The 19,095-nt window shown below is 38.8% G+C and overlaps 1 protein-coding gene across 11 annotated transcripts in view; it reads right to left on the reverse strand.

The window, feature by feature from the left end:
• Positions 1 to 779: 779 nt before the first annotated feature.
• The window catches only part of INSIG2 (insulin induced gene 2), a 33,496-nt gene continuing 15,180 nt past the window's right edge, over positions 780 to 19,095 (reverse strand). For 6 of the 11 annotated variants that reach the window (XM_033440372.2, XM_033440373.2, XM_033440369.2 and 3 more), the window contains 4 exons: positions 13,088 to 13,212; positions 9,781 to 9,947; positions 9,505 to 9,604; positions 6,710 to 7,787 (listed from right to left, as the gene is read on the reverse strand). In XM_033440372.2, the coding sequence (XP_033296263.1) occupies positions 7,704 to 7,787; positions 9,505 to 9,604; positions 9,781 to 9,947; positions 13,088 to 13,212 (476 nt within the window). In that variant the 3' untranslated portion in view covers positions 6,710 to 7,703. Of the gene's footprint in view, positions 2,103 to 6,709; positions 8,471 to 9,504; positions 9,605 to 9,780; positions 9,948 to 13,087; positions 13,213 to 19,095 lie in introns of those variants that run through there. The other 5 variants (XM_004276497.4, XM_049712631.1, XM_049712630.1 and 2 more) reach the window with 3 other exon arrangements.

Below are 19,095 nucleotides of genomic sequence, written 5' to 3' on the forward strand. Positions count from 1 at the left end.
CTGGACGCCTGTTTACATATTACTGCATTTAATGGTAATGGCCCTCCAAGAAAGGTGGGAGTGTATCTCCATTTTGTAGATGAAAAACTGAAGTTTCAAGAGCTTGGGGGACTTGCCCAGGGTCCCAGTCTGTAAATAACTCCTTGGGTGACACAGATCAAGCCTGAGTTTGTTCAATTCCCAAGGCTCTTTCCTGACTCTGCTCAACCTCAGGATTGCGCCTTGATCAGCCACAGGATGTTCTTTTTCAGTAAAAGTCTGATGACGATGGGAATGCTCTGGGCTGTGCTAGACGGGGTAGCCTCAACACGCAGGGCTCCCACAAGTAACCCCGCGGGCAGCTGGGGGCCCTGTCTAAGCAGAGCACGTCCTGCTGGTAGGCTCTTTCGGAACCACTTAAACCCCCAGAGTGAAGTGAAGCCATGTTTTAAGTCTGTCCTCCCACCACTTCCTCAACCTGCAATCTTCACCACCTCCAGACCGGACTTTGGAGTCTTCAGAGAACATCCGCCTGTCTGTCCATGTGGTGTTCCTGTCCATCCTATGCCCAAGAGAACTGTCCTCCCCTCCTCGAGCTGGCCTGACCCGTCAGTACCTGTGCCCCTGCCTTCCAGATGCCTTTCCCGGGCCACCGTGTTAACATCCTCTTCCTACTCTAATGGAACTTACCGTCTATACAGCTCGCGTGCATGGATCCCACAAGGCCAGTACTTACGTATTGTGGGCACATCAAAAGCTAGACCGGCCAGCACAATAATTCACACAGACTTCTCTCAGACTTAACTTTTTAATAGGTCAGAAGTCAAAATCTGTTAAAAATTTTATCTCCTTTCTATGCTGTCAGATTTCCACATGGGACTGTGTCTGTGGAGGCTGAGGTAGGATGTCTGCTATCAAGAGAGCCTTCAGGTTCAAGTCCAGGCATTCCCTGAGGGCTAAAGTCGTCAGACTCTCTAAGTATGCTTATGTTAACTTCCTAGAGAAGCCGGATCCCAGAGTGAAGCAACACGTGAAACACACGTCTATGAAGTCAAGGTCGCATTCGTTGTCAGAGATGCCTCAGTGCCAAGTCACTTAGTGATGGTCTTGGAAATCTGCTGGAAATGTACATGCAAAATAGTTTGCAGGGACTTTCAGGGACAGTACCATGTGGTGGTGAGAATCCTTGACTGTTGGAGCAAAGTTAGACCGGAGTTTGAAATGCTGCTCCGCCATTCAGAAAAACGTGGATGTTGGCAGCTGTAAAACGATCCTTATCTGTGTGGTAGGGACATTTGTAGGAAGCACTAAGGAAACACTTGATTCACTCCCTCCCCCTCACCCCCTCCCTTTCAGATGATAGGAAAAGACAAAAGTGGACTCCTTCCTTCTTCCCCACCCTTCTAGGACTTGGATACAAAGTTTGTATTTTATGTATTTTAAAGGCTATAATTTTACCACCAAAAGAATTTTCATTTCCTTATAACTGTTCACTATGAATCACTTGTGAAGAAAAATACTGTAGTGGGAAGACAGTGCTACAAAATGCTTTAAACCAACTGAGGTGGACATTACCAATGATCACCTATATTTGGTTCTCCTGTCAGGGGAGGGATTGCACATCCCAGCCCCCTTGCAGGTAGTTGGGGTCACAGGACCAGAACTAATCCTAACAAAGATTTAAGAATCACTAATTTACTTTTTGTGGGGAAAAAATAAAGTTGACTCTGACTCAACTTTATTATGAATTTTACATATATTCTAGAAGACTTGCTTCAACATATCCTGACCCGCCTTCTCTCTTGGACAGGCATGATATCAACCCACACTAGGTCTGAGGCATAGAAAATTCCGCAAAGATTTGTCTTTACAAACATCTTTAAACTTCATCTTCAGTTTGTCAGTGTTCAGGCTTCCCAAGTCCAGTGTGTGGAGACCAAGCACAGCAGCCTGCCTCCAGCTGATCCTAAGATGATGGGGCAGCAGTCTGTCCTCCTGTAATGTCCTGCTGCAAAATTTCAAGCTTTTGTGAAGGCAGAAGGAACTGTTTCAAAACAGAACTGTCACCATCATAACTTGGTTGAGCAGACATTCCCAGAAGATCTAGGAGTGCCATGTGATGACTATAAAGGAAATAGAAATGACTTTCATTCAATGGCAGAAATTCCCAGGGAATGCATTTTAGAAACTTTTCTTCTAAAACAATCAGATTCAGCAGTTGGGTTCTTTCTTTCGTCTCCTCAATTGCTCATCACAATGAATTGGTCCACGATCACATTCCGTACAAGTTACTCAAAACACGTTTCTAAGAGAGACAAAATCTCACGAACTGAACAAACCCGTGGAAACACAGTAGTACTGTGTTTCACAGAGTGAATTTATTAGTTTCAGAACAGTAATAAAAAAAAAGATTATTTTAAATGGAAATACGTTTCCTAAGTGCTCATTACTTTTAAAGCCCACCTTTGGGGAAGCCACAGAACTATGAGCAGTTACAAATCCTGCCATGACCAAGCAGAATATAACACAGTTGTGCCAGCACAGAATTCTGATTTAGAATCAAAACGGTCCCTTGCTCATGAAAATCCTTACAGACACCTCAGCCAGAGCAACGGTGAAAGGGAAAAATTGCCCACATATGGCAATCAGTGTTGACACGAGGCTCATCAATAGCCCAGTCTTTCACAGGCACATCATTATCTATCTGATCTGCCAAATCTGATCCTTAACAACATTTTCTTCAGAACAGTTGACATACCCTGGAAAAGTCTGTCTTGTAAATCACAGAGAAGGATGACAGGTTTCACAGATTTCATCAGTGATAAAAAGAAGGGAGGCATAAAGGAACAGATACAAGGATATTTACACTTCCTGGCACAATGATCTCAATGAACTAAATGTATTTCGAAGGCAAAAAAAAATCTCCATATCCCAATTTTTATTGAGACCAAGCAGGAAACCACTGACTTAACCTATTTATCTCAGCTCCCAACTAAATTGAATTTTTGAAATGTGAAGACAAATGATCAGGCAAATGGCAAGATTTTACAGTATGAAAAATTGTGGGGAAGATTGAATCAGGGAGGCAGACTAGTCAAGCTGTAGCTCTTCCCTCCTATCCCAAATCCATAGAAACAACAAAAGATTTTTAAAAGGTAAAGGAATCTACAAGTATACTGCCAGATAAGGAGAAGTCTCCTCCATGTCTTTACCACTACAAGGAAGCCCTGAAAGCAAGAAAACAATTGAGAGCAGATAGGTGGAAAGAAAACACAGCTCACTCAAGGAAAGGATTTGCTAAAAATGAAACTAGGGACATTCAAAGCTCATAGGTGGCTAATGCTTGGAGCCAGAAATACCAAGGGCAACAGACCTCATGCGTTAGAGCAGGCTCCTGCAGAAGCAGCCATCTAGCCAACCCCTCCATACTTCTACTCGCTGCTTTGGACCGGGCAGAGACAGACAGCACAGTATCTGCCCCCAGATGCAAGCGGTGTGAGCACTAAGTTCAGAGAGGCCTGGGAGTGTGCCCAAGGCAGACCAAGGAGTGCTCACATCCAGAGACAGGCTGGCGCAGGCGCATCCTGCCCTTCCCTGCCATGGATCTTTAGAAGAGTTTAGAACTTTAGAAGATTAATTAATATCCTCAGGAAATACAAGAATGACCACACACTGCCACACATACACACACACAAAAAGAGGGATCCTGGAAATTGAAATTGTCATCACTGAAATTAAAAGTTCAACGGATGGGATGAATGCTGAATGGGTACAGCTGAAGAGCAACTCGTTTAGCTGGAAGATCCAGTTAAGTAGTTCTTCTAGAATGTAGCACAACAGAGGAAAGCTAAGGGATATATAGAAAACAGGAACAAAAGGTCAAAGATCTCCCAAATAGAGGAATTTTAGAAGAACAGAGAAGGTGAACAAAGGAATAATAACAGCAAACACAGAAAAAAAAAAATTGCCCAGGATTAAAGAGATGATGTCTCTGACTTAACAGGACTAGTAGAAGACACACTCCTAAACATCGTGTGAATTTTTAAAGCACCTAGGATGATGAAACAACTCAAAATAATTACATAAAAGGGGGGAAGGGACTCTAATTAGAATTCCAATACAATCAAGGCATCTGGATAAGTGTTTCACTCTAATGGTCATGAGCCCACAGAGGAGACCTTCCTTTCCACCCAGCCTCTGCGACCATTCTAGTACCGTCCATACTGGTACTAACAGCTGGTCACCCACGCCTCAGATCTCCAGCCACTTCTGTAAACCATGGAAACACAGGTGTTCAGATCATACCCTGGACCTCGAGACCTGGAAGTGAGCCATTAAATCTCTCTCTGACTACAAACCCCAAGCCGATCACCCTTCCCATCAAACAGGGTTTGGGCCTCCTTAGAGTGCTGTCCTTTCACCTCACACCGTTCTCCCATGCAGTCAGGTTAGCACTGCTGATTCAACTTCCTTCCCCAATTTGCCTGGATCCCACGATAAATCTCTTGACCTTGCACTAGGAGCCTCCTTCAATTTTCCACAAAGGCTTTTGCCATGTCTACCAGCGAACTCCCCACTAGACTCAATCTGCTCCATCACAAGTGGCCTAGGCCCTGGGCTACGGAGCCCATTTAAACATGGCACCGCCACGTTAACTGACTCTACTGCAAATACCTGGTCTCCAGCCTCACCTGGGTCCTGGATGGTCTCAAAACTCTCTGAAGATTCTTTATTCACCTCTAGTCAGTTCCTGGGTCCATTCTTCAAAGATACGGCCCCAATCTCCACTATTCTTTCAAAGTTCTCTAGCTGTCCCCAGCTCCCCTTACTAGTAATAAATGACAGTACATGATCAGGCTTTTCTCAAATATATGTTGTATGCAATGATATATTTTAAATGTTAAGATAAAATAGGTTAGAGAAAAAATGTTTCAACATAAAACAATCCGATATCATCACCTGTACTTCTAAAGTCAATTATTCCCTCCAACTGTACTTCATTCTACCAGTTACCCTCTGCCTGAAACCCCCTATTTTGGCTTCCACATCACTCTCTTGTTTTTCCTCCTACTTCTGACTATACCCCCTTTATCTCCTTCACCAGCTTCTCTGCCAACAGGCCAGTGTGCCTCAGATCTCTTCCTTTTCACTATACCATGCTCCCTAGGTGACCTCATCCACTCCCACAGCTGTATTTATTTAGTGTCATACGCTGATGACTCCCTCATTACACCCAATAACCCAGGCTCAAATATCCCACTGCTTATACTCATCTTTACCAGAGGCCTCCTACATCCCTCAGCCTCAACATATCAAATCAAACTTCCATTCACCTACTTCTCTGCATTCCTTTTTCGGTTTACAGAAATACCATCCACTTAGTTTTCCAAGGGAGAAAAATTAAGTCACCTTTCACATTTCCTCTTCCTCGACCTTTATACCCAAGTCACCAAGTTCAGATGATTTAATCCAAAATGTATCTCAGTGTGTCCCTCACTCTTCATTTCCAAGTCATTACATCTCTCTCACCTGGACCCTCCACCTTATATTACATGTATCTACACCTGTGAGAGTCAACCTGGGCTGCACATTAGAATCACCTGGGGAACTTATGAAACTCCTAATGCTCAGAGCACACCTCATGTCAATTATATTAGAGTCTCTGGGAGTGGGATCTAGGCATCAGCATACTTTTACAAGACTCCACAGGACTCCAATATGCAGCCAGATTTTAAAATTTTCCAGACATGAGCCCACAGACTGAAAGTGCATACTGAATACTAAGCAAGAAAAATAAAAACAAATTTTAAAACCAAACAAGTAAAAGTGAAACTAACCTCGAAGATGAAGGGAAAATCATGAAAAAGCTCCTGGAGAGAAAAAAACAGATTACCTACAAAGGAAAGAAAATTCCACTAATAGCAGACTTATTGTCTGCAACAGATGACAGAAGACAACAAGTTAAAAAAATCTTCAAAGTGGTGGGATTAGGGGGAAACTGTGAACCTAGAATTCTATAGCCTGCTAAATTTTTTTTCAAGAATGAAACAGACTTTTTCAGACCCACAAAGCGAAGACTCTACCATTCACAGACCATCACTGGAAGAATTACCTTACAAAGAATATATGTCATTATGCAGGTAAGTGAGCCGAAAGATTAGAGAAGTATTTAATGATATTGACCAAGTCTGGATTCCACCTAGAAAACAGATGTGTGAAGTAGAGGCACCACTGAGAGGTTCCAAAGACCTTAATGAAGGTAAAACAGTTCAGTGCAAACAAATGAAGATTATAACAAAAGTATTACCAGGGTTCTTGCTAGCTAATTTTAATTATTTGCCTGTGCTTTCATAGAATTTAAGTTTCAGTTTTCAACTATTCAATTTTTAAAACTTTAAATAATAAAAGCCAGGAAGCACTGCCAATATAGCAGTATTAAAAGATGTTTACCACTTTCACTGCAAAAAAAAAGATGTAATATATTTATACACTTATCAAAATATCAAAGCAATTTTATTTTTGTCAGAAATATCTTTTCTTATTTTCTAGGTGATATACAAATAATTTAAGAACTCAAAGTGAAAATCATTCAATTCCTGTAACACTAAACTTAGTTTCCTTCATTATTTCTGAATTAATTCAACCACCCATGTTAAGTTTAGTAAATTAATCCTCAGTAATATAATTCTAAGATTAACCACAAGGATGGAAAAAAGACTCTTAACCAAGATGATAATTATATATTTAATACATCTTGCTTTAAACAGCAAATTTCAAAGTAAACACATCATAGACCTTATAACTTATTAAAGAATTATAGTGCTTACAAAGTTGATTCTAAAAATATACCTTATTTGTTCTAAATGAATAACATTATCTGGAAGATAGAATAATAAATTACAGTAGTATGTTTACCACCACTATAGTTAAGATTGTGTACATATATTCAATAGGAAATCCTCTTAGGATTTTCACACTTTCAGCCTTAAAACATAAGAGCAGATTAAAGTTTGGCATACAAGATCTCAGTCTGACAGAAATGGTTTTAAAATCAAAACTGGAAAAATATCTAGTTGACATATTAAGAGAGCATGAGCACATGCACACACACACACACACACACACACACACACACTCTCTCTCTCTCTCCCTCACTCAGTCCTACACACACACACATACACACCCCTCCAGAGTAAGCAGATTTCACCCTTGTGTATCAGACGATTGCCATCAATTTCAAAAATAAAAACTGGGGGAAAAGGTTAACTAAGACTATGTTTAAATCATACTCAAAAGGCTCCAGTTGTTGGAAAAATATGCACAAAACTGTTACCAGGATCCTTACCATGCACAATATGCCATCCCAATACATTCTAAAACAACACATTCTTGAACTGTTCATTAATGGGCGGCGCATGGATACATAAGAAATTATGTGCCCATCCACTCCTTGGATGCAATCCACTGACAATCAATCATATGAAGCAGCCCAGCTCAAATGGTTCTCTTTACAGAACCCAACAGATTACAGAACCCAAGACAACTAGAAACTTCATTTTGACCTGTTCAGGAATTCTTATGTGTTCTATGCGCAAAAGCAGTGTAATACTGTACTGCAAATGACAGTTAATATCACTTAACACTTTGTGGCACTCCAGAAGGTCATTTTGTATTTGTAAAACATATTTACTCTAGTTAAATTTTTCAATGGTCCTTACTTTTAATTATATGTATTCTTCCAGATTTAGACTCAAAACAATTTGATGCTGATAAACTCTCCTGCTGATCACTTTCACCTCCAGCAAAATCTGTTGAAACAAAAATTACTCTTTGGACTCTCTCCAGTAATGCAGGTATGAAAATGTTCCCTGGAAGTTCTTTTTCATCATATATTAAAACACCCAAAGCTCTCTGAGACAACATTAAAATAGAAACTAACCACACATTAGGGCACCCATAACTCGTACTGCTATATATTAGAAAAATAAAAAGGCACAACAGTAAGCAAAAGAGAATATACCACTTTCCATTTGCTTTTTTTTTTTTTGGCTTTCCTCATATTTTATTTCATTAAGTCTATAAATTGTTCAAAGCATTCTTATACTCTGCATGACGATAACTGAATATTTTGGCACATCAACATTGTGATACAATATATGGTATGTCTAAAAAATTAAAAATTTCATCTATTAATCAACATGTTTTTTAATGTAGTGCATATATATTTTACAGTTATTTAAGTCAAATACATAAAGGTTTGTACTTGATTTACAGATGAAGCAATCACAGATTGCAGTAACATATGTATGTGTGTATATGTATACACACACCAATTAAGGGAAAAACTGCATCCTGGCAATTTTATAGTCCGAAGTATTGTTGGTATAGCTATCATTTACATGCCCTTTTCGTCTTGTTTTTCTGTACAAAAGATATGTTTTTGCCTTCTTCATTCTTGATGAGATTTTTCTGCGATAACTTTACATTCATACTGTAAAAATTAAAAGGTTAAAAGGTTAACAGATTAATGTTTACTTTGAATAGCAATTTCCATATAAACTAAAAAGGTCTAAACTTAATAGTTTATTAACATATGCCCACTTTATTCCTCAAAGAATCTGAGAGTTATACAACTATTAGGATTAAATGACAATTATGAAAGGAAAAAAGAAATTCGCATTCTAGAACTGAAAGCGGCATAGCCAAAAGCAGGGAAAAAATGATATTTCTACATTACAAGCAAATGATAACAGTATATGATTTAGATCAATCCTAGAATATGAAAGGAAGCAAAATAAATTTCTTTGTGTGCTCACTAAGGCATATTAGCAAAGGAAAGGTCATGAACTTAAGGACAGGACTAATATTGTGAATTCAGATAATATTTTTTCAAATAACTTTAAAATTGAAAGGAAAAAATCTACTATATTAGCAAAAGCTTCTGGTCAAAACAATATTTTGAAAGGACATCTATTAAAGTGTCTACCCATAATTCAAAATAAAGTAAACCAATGGATTTAGGATAACTGGGTGGCTAGAGTACCAAAAAGACAGCAATGTAAACCACTCAATTCTCTCAGCTGGCTAAAATGGTAAAAGTGACAGCACCTATTCATGAAACTGCTGTGGCATCTGAATGCCAGTCCCTGACCTTTGCCCTCTCTGACTGGGCTTATCAACAATGTCCTTTTCCTTCTTAACTAAAATGATCAAACATCTTGATTTGCTGGAGATAGTCCTAATTTATATTTATTGTAGCAACATAGTTATAAGCAGCGCTTCTCACTTTTAAAACTGTCCCTTTTTCATGGAGTAGAAACGTATAGATTAATAAAATAAATTAATTAATTAATAAAAATTGGAGGATAGATCGTATCACCCTATCCATAACACATTTTAGCTTTTCTATCCAGTGGTTCTTTCCATTTTTAATACACTTGTGATTAAATTCTTCCAAATGACTTATGGAGAAAACTTGTCTTACATCTCAATAACAGAAAGGTAAGTAAATGAGCATGAGCTTACCATTGCCAGCTGTCGACCGATGTTTCCCATTGTTATGCCTCCAGCAAAAAATATACATGGTAACCAAGAGCGAACATAGAGAAAATCTGGAGATGTATATCTAGAATAATAGAAATATTTTTAACAACTCACAAAGGAAGTACAATGACACTTATTAAGATAATTACAATGGAAATAAGTTACAAAATAAGTTACTCTGTAGATTAAACTGGCTAATGCAATTTTAAAATCTCAATTCTGAGATTTTAGGAAACAAGCACCAAAGAGAATACTTACTGATAAACACCATTATAGACTAGCAGTTGAGTGACCAAAGTTGCCAAGAAAGCAATTCCTATTCCAAGGCCAAAACCACTTCTAGATCTATCAAAAGTCCACCACAGTCCAATGGATAGTGCAGCCAGTGTGAGAGACAACTGTATGTTGTTATCAAAATCCACTTTCTGAGATCAGTGTTAAAGAGTCATCTTTAAATCTGTCACCAAATAAAATCACCTGTTCATTTTTCTAAAATAAAAGATGTTAATGTTGAGAAGGGAATAGACTGCATAGTCTAGAGTGCATTCAGGTTTTTAATACAGTGTACAAGACTAGGGAGGCTTAAAACTATCTCCGATATGTATTAAAGACGCACAGAGGGCATGATACTTCACTAACAGATCTCACTGACGTGTTAATCTCTCCAAAAAAATGGCACAGTATATACATTGCCGATTATCAGATCAGATCCATTATTTAAGAAATGCTTTCGTTGCAAAAAAATGTAACTAGAAGCCTCGAAACACAAGTATTGCTAAAGGAACACACTTTTGCCAAAAAGGAAACCGATATTACTTCTCAAACAGGCTTAGAATTACTTGAGAATCATACAGGAACTTGCAAATAGAAGAGTTGACAGCTATTCAACAGGGTACCATATTCTCTATGTGATTTACTGACAGACACATTTTATAATAATGCAGTCCAGAAACAAGAGTACCAAGGACACACTATCCCTTTCTATTATGTCAACTGTTCTAGTTTTAATTTGTTGAGGATAAAGCCCTGAAGTGAACATTATCTTGCAACCTGCCAAGCTATTTTGGTGCCTGAGACTTTCTGGTATAGGACAGTTTGCTCAAATGATGTTTTATTTCCGTCACCTACTTAAGCACCTATTCACAAATGTACAGCCCTTTTCTACTTCAAAATCTCTGGGTAAAACGAAGCTTTATAAATTCAATTTTCTCATTTCTTTGCTAGAGGATTACACTAAAGGAATTAATTTCAAGTGTCATTAAAAGAGCATTATCTATGTCCCAAAGGCCACATCTTGGCTCTATATCCAGCTCCCCAGAGGATACTATATATCTTGCCAAACTGGCCATGCTGCAACTACAGAGAAGAGAGGGCAAGTTCCAAAAATACATATAAAACCATTTTCCACTTCCTTTAACACCCTGCTGTTTACCACCATTCCCCCCTCCTACCCAACCAGCGGGTATCCTGAACGCCCAGACTGCCATTCTTGGTCAGTCCTTGTTTAGGCTTGATTTATCAAGAGACCTATAGTCTATGGCATGCTTTCTGAAAAAGCTTTTATTCTTTAGTGAGTATTATGCCTCAAATTCCAAAGAAACACTTGTGCACTCTGATTTCTCTATGCAATAAACATTCTTGTAAAGACTGGAATTTGACATTAACTGGGTTCTATCTTTGCTGACTAAATTAACTTTGCTAAGAGTCAAAGCAAAATAAGGAGGCTTCTAGGGTACAGGTAAAACATCAATCTTAAAAATAGTACAATGTGATTTTCTAAAGTCTAAGTAACCTAATATTAAGTCTGTGTTATATATTTTGTAAACATTTTGGATTCTGCTTAAAGGATGAACAGAATAGCTAAGATGACTATATTTAAGGATTTCATTGAGAGGAAGAAAAGAATGACCAAAGTAAAGAATTTAAATTAGATATGTAAGTCTTTTTAATTCCAGAAAAGGTTATCTAAATTACTCAACTTAAAAATACCTGAACTGTCTAGGATAGAAAGGTCTAATCCAACAGACAGAGACGAATTTACACACTTGTGGGGCTCCTCGGTAGGAGAAGGAATGTTCCTAGACTCGAGTCAGGATCTCCAGGGTCTGGCCTCAGCTCTGGAGCAGCCTTGCAGTATGTATGATTTAGCAAAGTACGAAACCTCTCTAACTTTCATTTCTCTTATTATCTTTATAAAGAAAATGTGGAACTAGGGGATTTCTAAGTTTTCTTCTAGATATAATATTGTACGAGTCTACCTTTTTAAAGTCCTCCTAACCACTAGATTTGTTTGTTATAAAATCCTAATTCTCAAAGATTTCACCAAACTAAACATGTTGGGAAACTCTTTAAGACAAAAAGGTAAAAAACAAAATAATAAGAGCCACTGAGGGACTTCCAAATTCACAGATCTCCAAGAGCCAGCGTGACTAGGAACAGAAAGGTAGACGTGCTTTCAGAATCTAGGACCCTGATTCTTTCCTTGGTTCCTCTTCTCCAGCTTCTCCAAAACACCTCAATACATGCTGTTAGAGACGCTGGAATCTCCTTGCCCCGTGACCCACACTCTCTCCAGCTAACTGCCAGCCCTGAGCCCAGCGCAGAGTTACAGGAGGAAACCTTGGTCAGCCTGAGTCACACATCTTCTCTTCCCCAAAGAGAAGGCTCCTGCCACCTCCATCCTCTAAGCCATCTCTTCCAGAAAAGGGAAGACTGAACTAGCACTTCCCAGATCCTCTTCTACAAAGGGAAGTTGGGAGGTCAGCGGGGCAGGGAGGAAGTAGGGAGGATGACAGGATAAAATCCTTATGAGGGCAAAAACTTTTGTTCTGGGGGTGGACATTTTTTTCTGGGGGGTAGAAGCAGAGGAGAGGTGGGTCATAGAGGCTACCTTATCCTTCTAGCCAGGACACTATGAAAATACTCATTAATCACTAAATTAAAATATCAAAATCCTCAAAATGATCAAACTTTAAAAATATGTAACTTAGGAAAAAAAGTTCTTTTGGGCCACAGTCTAAGTTGGCTATTTCTGCCTCTGCCACTTTTAAGAACATTTATGTGGTTTGTTGGTGTTGATTAAAACCAATAAATAACAGTCTTTAAAATATATATATACACATATATATATATATATATATTCTTCAAATTAAAAACAAAACAGAACAAAAAACCAACCAGCACCTGAAGCCACCAGATGTCCTTACTGACAAATCTTAAGTGAAGAGAGAAAAGAAATTCCTTTGAAAATATATCTGTTTCAATGCTAGTTACCAAAACTAGATGGAGGTAATCAAGTAACCTAATTTAAGAAAACCATGTAAATTTTTTAAATGTGCAAAGTTCTGAGTGATATCAAAAAATAGGGATTGAAATGAAAGGCTATACCCCACACTGTAATTGCACAGGTGCTCCCATGATGCTTCAACAATGCGGCGTGCATTCTTTTTATGACTAAGTGGGCATATCACAATTTGACAACAGTGAAGTTGCGAGGGACTGTTTAACCTTTGGTTTGTCAAAAGCTGCTTTGTTATTACGCATTTCATTACAGCAGGAAGGATACAGCGCTGGCATGATTTATACCAACAAAGACGGCTACACACCGCATTACACTGGACCACTCTCTTTTAAATTTATGTGGTTCTCCTAGATGCCTGTCAATGCAGGGGTATAATAACCCAATCACGGCTGTGGGGAAAAAAAGGGAAAAAATTAAGTCATCTCCAATGGTATACAGGCAAAACTTAAGCTAAGAGTCACAACAACCATCATAAGCATTTGAAAGATTCTCTAGAAAAGCTTTTCAACTTACTTAACATTAATCGTTGATATTTTAAACTTACCTTCCAAAAGAAAAAAACAGTGAGGATAACACCATCGAAGACAACATTGTACATGAGTACAACAGTACTCTCAATTATAATAGGCAAAACACTACTTCAGCGTATGATTCAGAATTTAGCAGATTGGACTAGATGATTCATGCTACTTTTCTACTACTAATATCTCCGAGACTTGGAAAGCATCAAAGCAGTTGGCAGTTAAGCAATGTTCTCTCTAAGCTACATAACCATGAAGCATGCTATGAAATGTCACAAATCTAAAGAGAATCTCGAAGTGTAAACATGTACAAGCTCATCATATATGTTGTATTAGATGGCTATAGCTGTCCTGCCACACATACAATTCTTGTCCCCCCAGCTTCTTGTCTCACTCAGTCTCTTGTGTCTAGTGCCTTGTCCGGACAACTCCCTTCCAACCTGGCCCTCTAATGAGACTCTAGGTCAGACTGTCAAAGCAAGGAAACTTGCAACAGAAATCTACTTGTAAGACTCATTCTGCAGAGGACAGATGGAGGAAACATGGTCTACAGAATTATATGTTTTCAGTTAAAATTTAAATCCACTGTTAAAAGATCAGAAAAAACCTTTTTGGTATATTTCTGCATTTTGGAAAGAACATTTTGAATACTAATGGTGCAATTAATTAGTATGAATAACTCAATTTTTAACTTAAATACTTGACAAACCTCAACATTTTATTCATTCACTGGGAGAAGATTTTAAATGCTAAGTTAGTCATTAAAAAAAGAGTATTTCATGAACCAAAACATTCTTCAACAAGTTTTAAGGAAAATATACTTCTACAGATTAAATTTAACAGGAAATAGCTGGGCAGCTTTAATTTGCTCATCTTCCTAAAAACAGAATGTTTATGCTGCCATTTGGTAATAAAAACACAACTGTCACATCAGTTCAAAAGTATATTTAAAATGTCCAATATTACCTATGATGTATCATGAAATTATTGCACCCAAACCTATGCCTGAGGGGTTAGAAGCCCCTGCCTGGCCTGGTACTGGCTAGCTCTATCTCACAAACAATGCATTCAATCTTAAAGGAAAAACAGAAATCAATTAATATCAAAAATCAGAGGCTAGCAGACCAATGGAACAGCATGAAAACCAGGCTGCACCGTCACCCTTTCATCTGGAGTGGAGATGTTGCAATGATGCAGACATTTTCTAACCCGCAAAACTGAAAGTGCTCTTCTGATTAGGCTTTTGCTGAGGATAGATGGTTCACAGACCATCAAGACATTAACAACAAACTTCAGCAATGCAGAGCTCCAACAGCTACCAGTAAATTTAAAAGTTTCAAATTATATTCCTATTTAAAAGTTCTGCTCTAAAGTCCTGTGAGATTAACTGACAGCATTTCCAAATTTCTACATAATTAAAGTGGCAACAAGCATGCCTAACAGTTGAAATATATCTAAATGAATATTACCTCTTTTTTGTTCTCAAGGGGTCATGAAACTGGCAGCTCATGTGTCATCTCTCCCTCTCTCTCTCTCTCTCTCTCTTTCTTCCCTTTGCCTGTTGCTGAGGAAATCAACTAAGATCAGATATTCCAAGTCAATTTTCCTCAGCAGCTGATGCCATAGGTAAAGAATTATCACACAGAGAGTACTGACGTGTGTGCAAAGATATAAATCAGTAAAATTGACTGTATTTTTATGCATGTGATGTCAGACTCACACATGAGAGACAACTGAGGAGAGAAAGCAAAAACACAAAAAGAAATTTAAACTGCCACGCTGCCAACCTTGGGATTTGCCAATAAAAATCAAATCCATTGAGTATGCATGGTTCTTGGACGCTCACTGAGAGGGAGAATTCGAGGGAGCTTGTCACTTCGCATTAAACGTCTTCTTTCTTTCCTTTAAATAAAGGCCTGGCAGAGTCTGAGAGCAACATCTACAGCACAGTGAGGCTGCACTGTTCAGAGCTCAGCAGAAGTGTGTCTGGCCTTCTTGTCCTCTTCCTCCACTTTCTTATTTTAACAAGAGAGACTGTTAAAATCATGCCTGTGTAAAATCATATGCAAACACAGTCCTGCTTAATCAGATGGTTCTCTGATGCAAAAACCACATTTCTTGTGATATATTTCAGTTATTTCCCAGTGACCAGTTGAAGGGTACCAAGACCAAAAACAAGAGAAGTTTGTAAAATGTCAATATTAAGTCATCATTTTTCATGGTCATGTTTTTAATGCAGTGCTGCGCTAAAAGAAACAGTTAAATCAAACATTTTTCAAGGAAAAGGGGCTGAAAAAGCACAACCACTGAATGAGATATACTTCCATGGAAAACTACGACAGGATAAGCAATGTGTTCATCCAACAAATACTTAAACCTCCATAATGTGTTGAGTTCTTGGTATTTACTGGGGATTTAAAAAGGGAAAATGAGTAAGACATGACCCCTGTCCCAAAGTGACCACAGAAACAATTAAGTAGAGTAACGTGTTAGGGGCAGCACTGAAGGGCCCGGGGGTCCAGTCTTCTCCTGGTGTGTGCCGAGGGGAAGCAGGGTGCGAGCGTGTCAGGAAAGCTTCATAGAAGAGGTGACCCTTGAGGCAGGAGTGTTCAGCAGGTGAGTGGTCTGGAAAGGGCTTTCTAATCAAAGGAAAGCATTTGAGGAAAAGCACAGACAACAGAAAATACCTGGTATCATCTGGAAACTGGAAACTTTAGGCGGAAAGGGAGTTTCGGGTCCAGAAAGAGTCTGAGAAGGATACAAGTTGGCGGGGGCCATATCACAGAGACTTGCCCCACAGTCACTGGGAAAATAACACCATCACACTTGTGCCAGAGAGAGGGCCAATCGTTCTTCCAGCAGTGAGTGTACAACACAGGACAGGAGAGAAGGGACTTGGGGTGCAGGGGGGACAAAATCAGAGGCAGAAAAAGAAAAAAGACTGAAAATTCCAAGCAGAGCGGTTGAGGGCCTAGACCAAGAAAGAGACAAGGGAGAGATGTAAAACTTGGAAACCAGATGTGGGCAGTGAGAGACAAAGGGAGGAGCCTTCTAAGACTCTCCAGGAATTGGGTGACTGACTGCATGACTCAACAGAAAAGATCTGTTTGTTTTCATTTTTAAATTAGATATTAACTTGACTCGTGATTTGTTAGTCAACTTCTCCGGTTATTTTATCCACACAATCTTTTTTCTCCTATTTATTCTTCAGAGAGATTCCTTTGTAGCTCTCAATCACATTCAAGAGGTTCTTAACTCCAATTCCAATGCACTGCACATGTAAAGAAGTTAACCAACTTGAAACACCAAACATTATTAAACTAAAAACAGAGAACCAGGAAAAGGAAAATGGGATCAAAAGGAGTTTATCAGAGTCCTTTACTAGTTGTCCCTCCAGAAGCACCACTAGCAAATTTTCCAGCACTGGGTTTACAAGTAGAAAGTGGTGATTCTGGAGACCCTCCCGAAGGTAGCTGCTCAGTCTACGAATATTAATTGGACAGGAAAATCAAAGGACAATTATCAGTTTTTCTGATTTAACATGATAAGAGCTTTGAAAATGCACAACACCACATATACACAAAAACATATACATACCATATACACACGCAAACTGTACACACTGTTTCTTACAGCATTTACTTTTTTTCTTTAATATTTTCCCTAAAATTGGAGGGGGCAGCGATTATGCAAGAGTCCATTTTCCATCTTTGGCAACTTACACAAACCTGGTATCCTCACCCCCCACCTACTAAACACCATGACCTACCCAACATCAACAGCAGCGTTAACTGGAATCTCAATTCCCCAAGGCCTCTCTCCCTTCATTTGCTGGGCACCTCATAGAATGCACTGCTTTCAGAAGAAACACTTAAGCAAGAAACGTAAATGCAAATCCTCCACATGGAATGATATGAGGTTAGGTTTGTAAGTGTGACAAGCCTAGCGGCTGGGAGAAGGTAGGAAAGTAGGGACAAAGTGACTAAAATGTAGCATTAACATTACAAGTTTTCCTTCCTAAATGTGAGTTTGTGGCAAAAGTGCCCATATCACAGGCAGAGATGTAACCCCTGTTCCTCTCCATAATAGAGGTAGAATGAAACCTCAGCCAAGTTCTCCTGCCCTAGCCCAGAATGTGTAGCACAGGCCGCTGCACTCCATCCAAGCCTTGCACTTAGTCTGGAAGGTTCAAAAGAGATACCCAATAGAGGGAAGGATGAGTGGCTCCCTCTGCCCCCTTCCCCAGCATGTGATGTTTCACCTAGCCATGCCATTCCTTGGCTCTGGAACCCTGGACTCATTGATATCCTCTCCTTATCTGTTTCCTCAACCCCCCAAAATAGGCACAATGCAAACATCTCACTCCCAACGTTGCCCTACAGATCCCTGGGGTTAAGGGATATGCCCAGAACATCAGTAGACATTCAATAAGCAATCATTTCCCTCCCTTGACCTTCCTTTTGTCTATTCTGAAAAGACATGTTCTTCCAAGTCCTGAAAAGCTTCTATTAGTAGCGAGACAGCAGCTCTACCATAGGAGAAAATAAACAAAGAAGTAGAAAAAGTCATTGGGAAAACTTTTTTTCTTCTGAACTTAAGTGAAAGAGAGGAAAATACATGAGGACTGGTAGACACAACAGAGAATAATAAAACGTAATTTATGCTTTGTCTGTTTGGACTATGTTGCCTGTTCTCTCAGAGAATAACAACAGCTCTGGGGAAACTAAGAATCATCACCTTTACAAGTTCTCTTTTAATGGGAATATTGTAATAGTGAGACATCAATATATAAACCATGCTGAAACCTTACCACGAAAATGCCCTTCAGTCCACACAATGGGATTATGTAATTGTCCAATAAGTTTCCCAAGGTCATTTTAAAATGTCTCACACCTAACTCCTCACTGTTGGCCCTCTAGCTCTAGGACGGAAACCAAGGAGGATCTACATTATATTGCAAGGTAGTTATGTATATTAGGTGTGAGACACCAAATGGACATTCATAAAAGCGCTTTTCTCTCTCAATCAGAATTATCTTCTACCACATGATTATGGCTTCCTTCTGTTACTTTATTATATAAAATAGTATCAATCTATTGGTCTCATTAGAAGAAGCTGAAGAGCTATCCATTACGGAAGCGCATCATCAATACAGCATTCTGAAATGCTCCACTTTATCCAATACACACTGTCCACCAAAAACAAGATCTAAATAGGATAATAATGATTTTAAGCAAAGAGAATCTACCTTACTGATCTCTTTAAGAATCTATTATTCTGAATGTATATCTAAAAACAAGATACCAAGAAAAAAAGCATATGCAAAAATGTAAAAAATAACATGAAGCTTTAAACTTGAATAAAACTATAGTCAACCTTTGAACAACATGAGGGTTAGGGGCACCAACCCTCCATACAATCAAATATCTGAATATAACTTTACAGTCAGCCCTCTGTATCCACAGTTCCACATCCACAGATTCAACCAACCTCGGACTGTGTAGTACGTATTTATTGAAAAACATCCACACATAAATTCCACCTTATGTTGTTCAAGGGTCGACTGTCTCCATCTTTCAAGTTTTTATCTACTTCAAAAACCAGAGGATAACATACATGTCAAAACCTTAAAACCAAACAGTGATGATGATCAACAAAATAACTTAAAATAAGTTTATATGAGATGGATTGACGAAAGAACAAAATTAAGAGGTTAAAAGGCTCATCCCTAAGAAAATCAAGATTGTTTTT

This window comes from Orcinus orca, chromosome 7 (genome assembly GCF_937001465.1).
Source record: "Orcinus orca chromosome 7, mOrcOrc1.1, whole genome shotgun sequence".
Classification (NCBI taxonomy): domain Eukaryota; kingdom Metazoa; phylum Chordata; class Mammalia; order Artiodactyla; family Delphinidae; genus Orcinus; species Orcinus orca.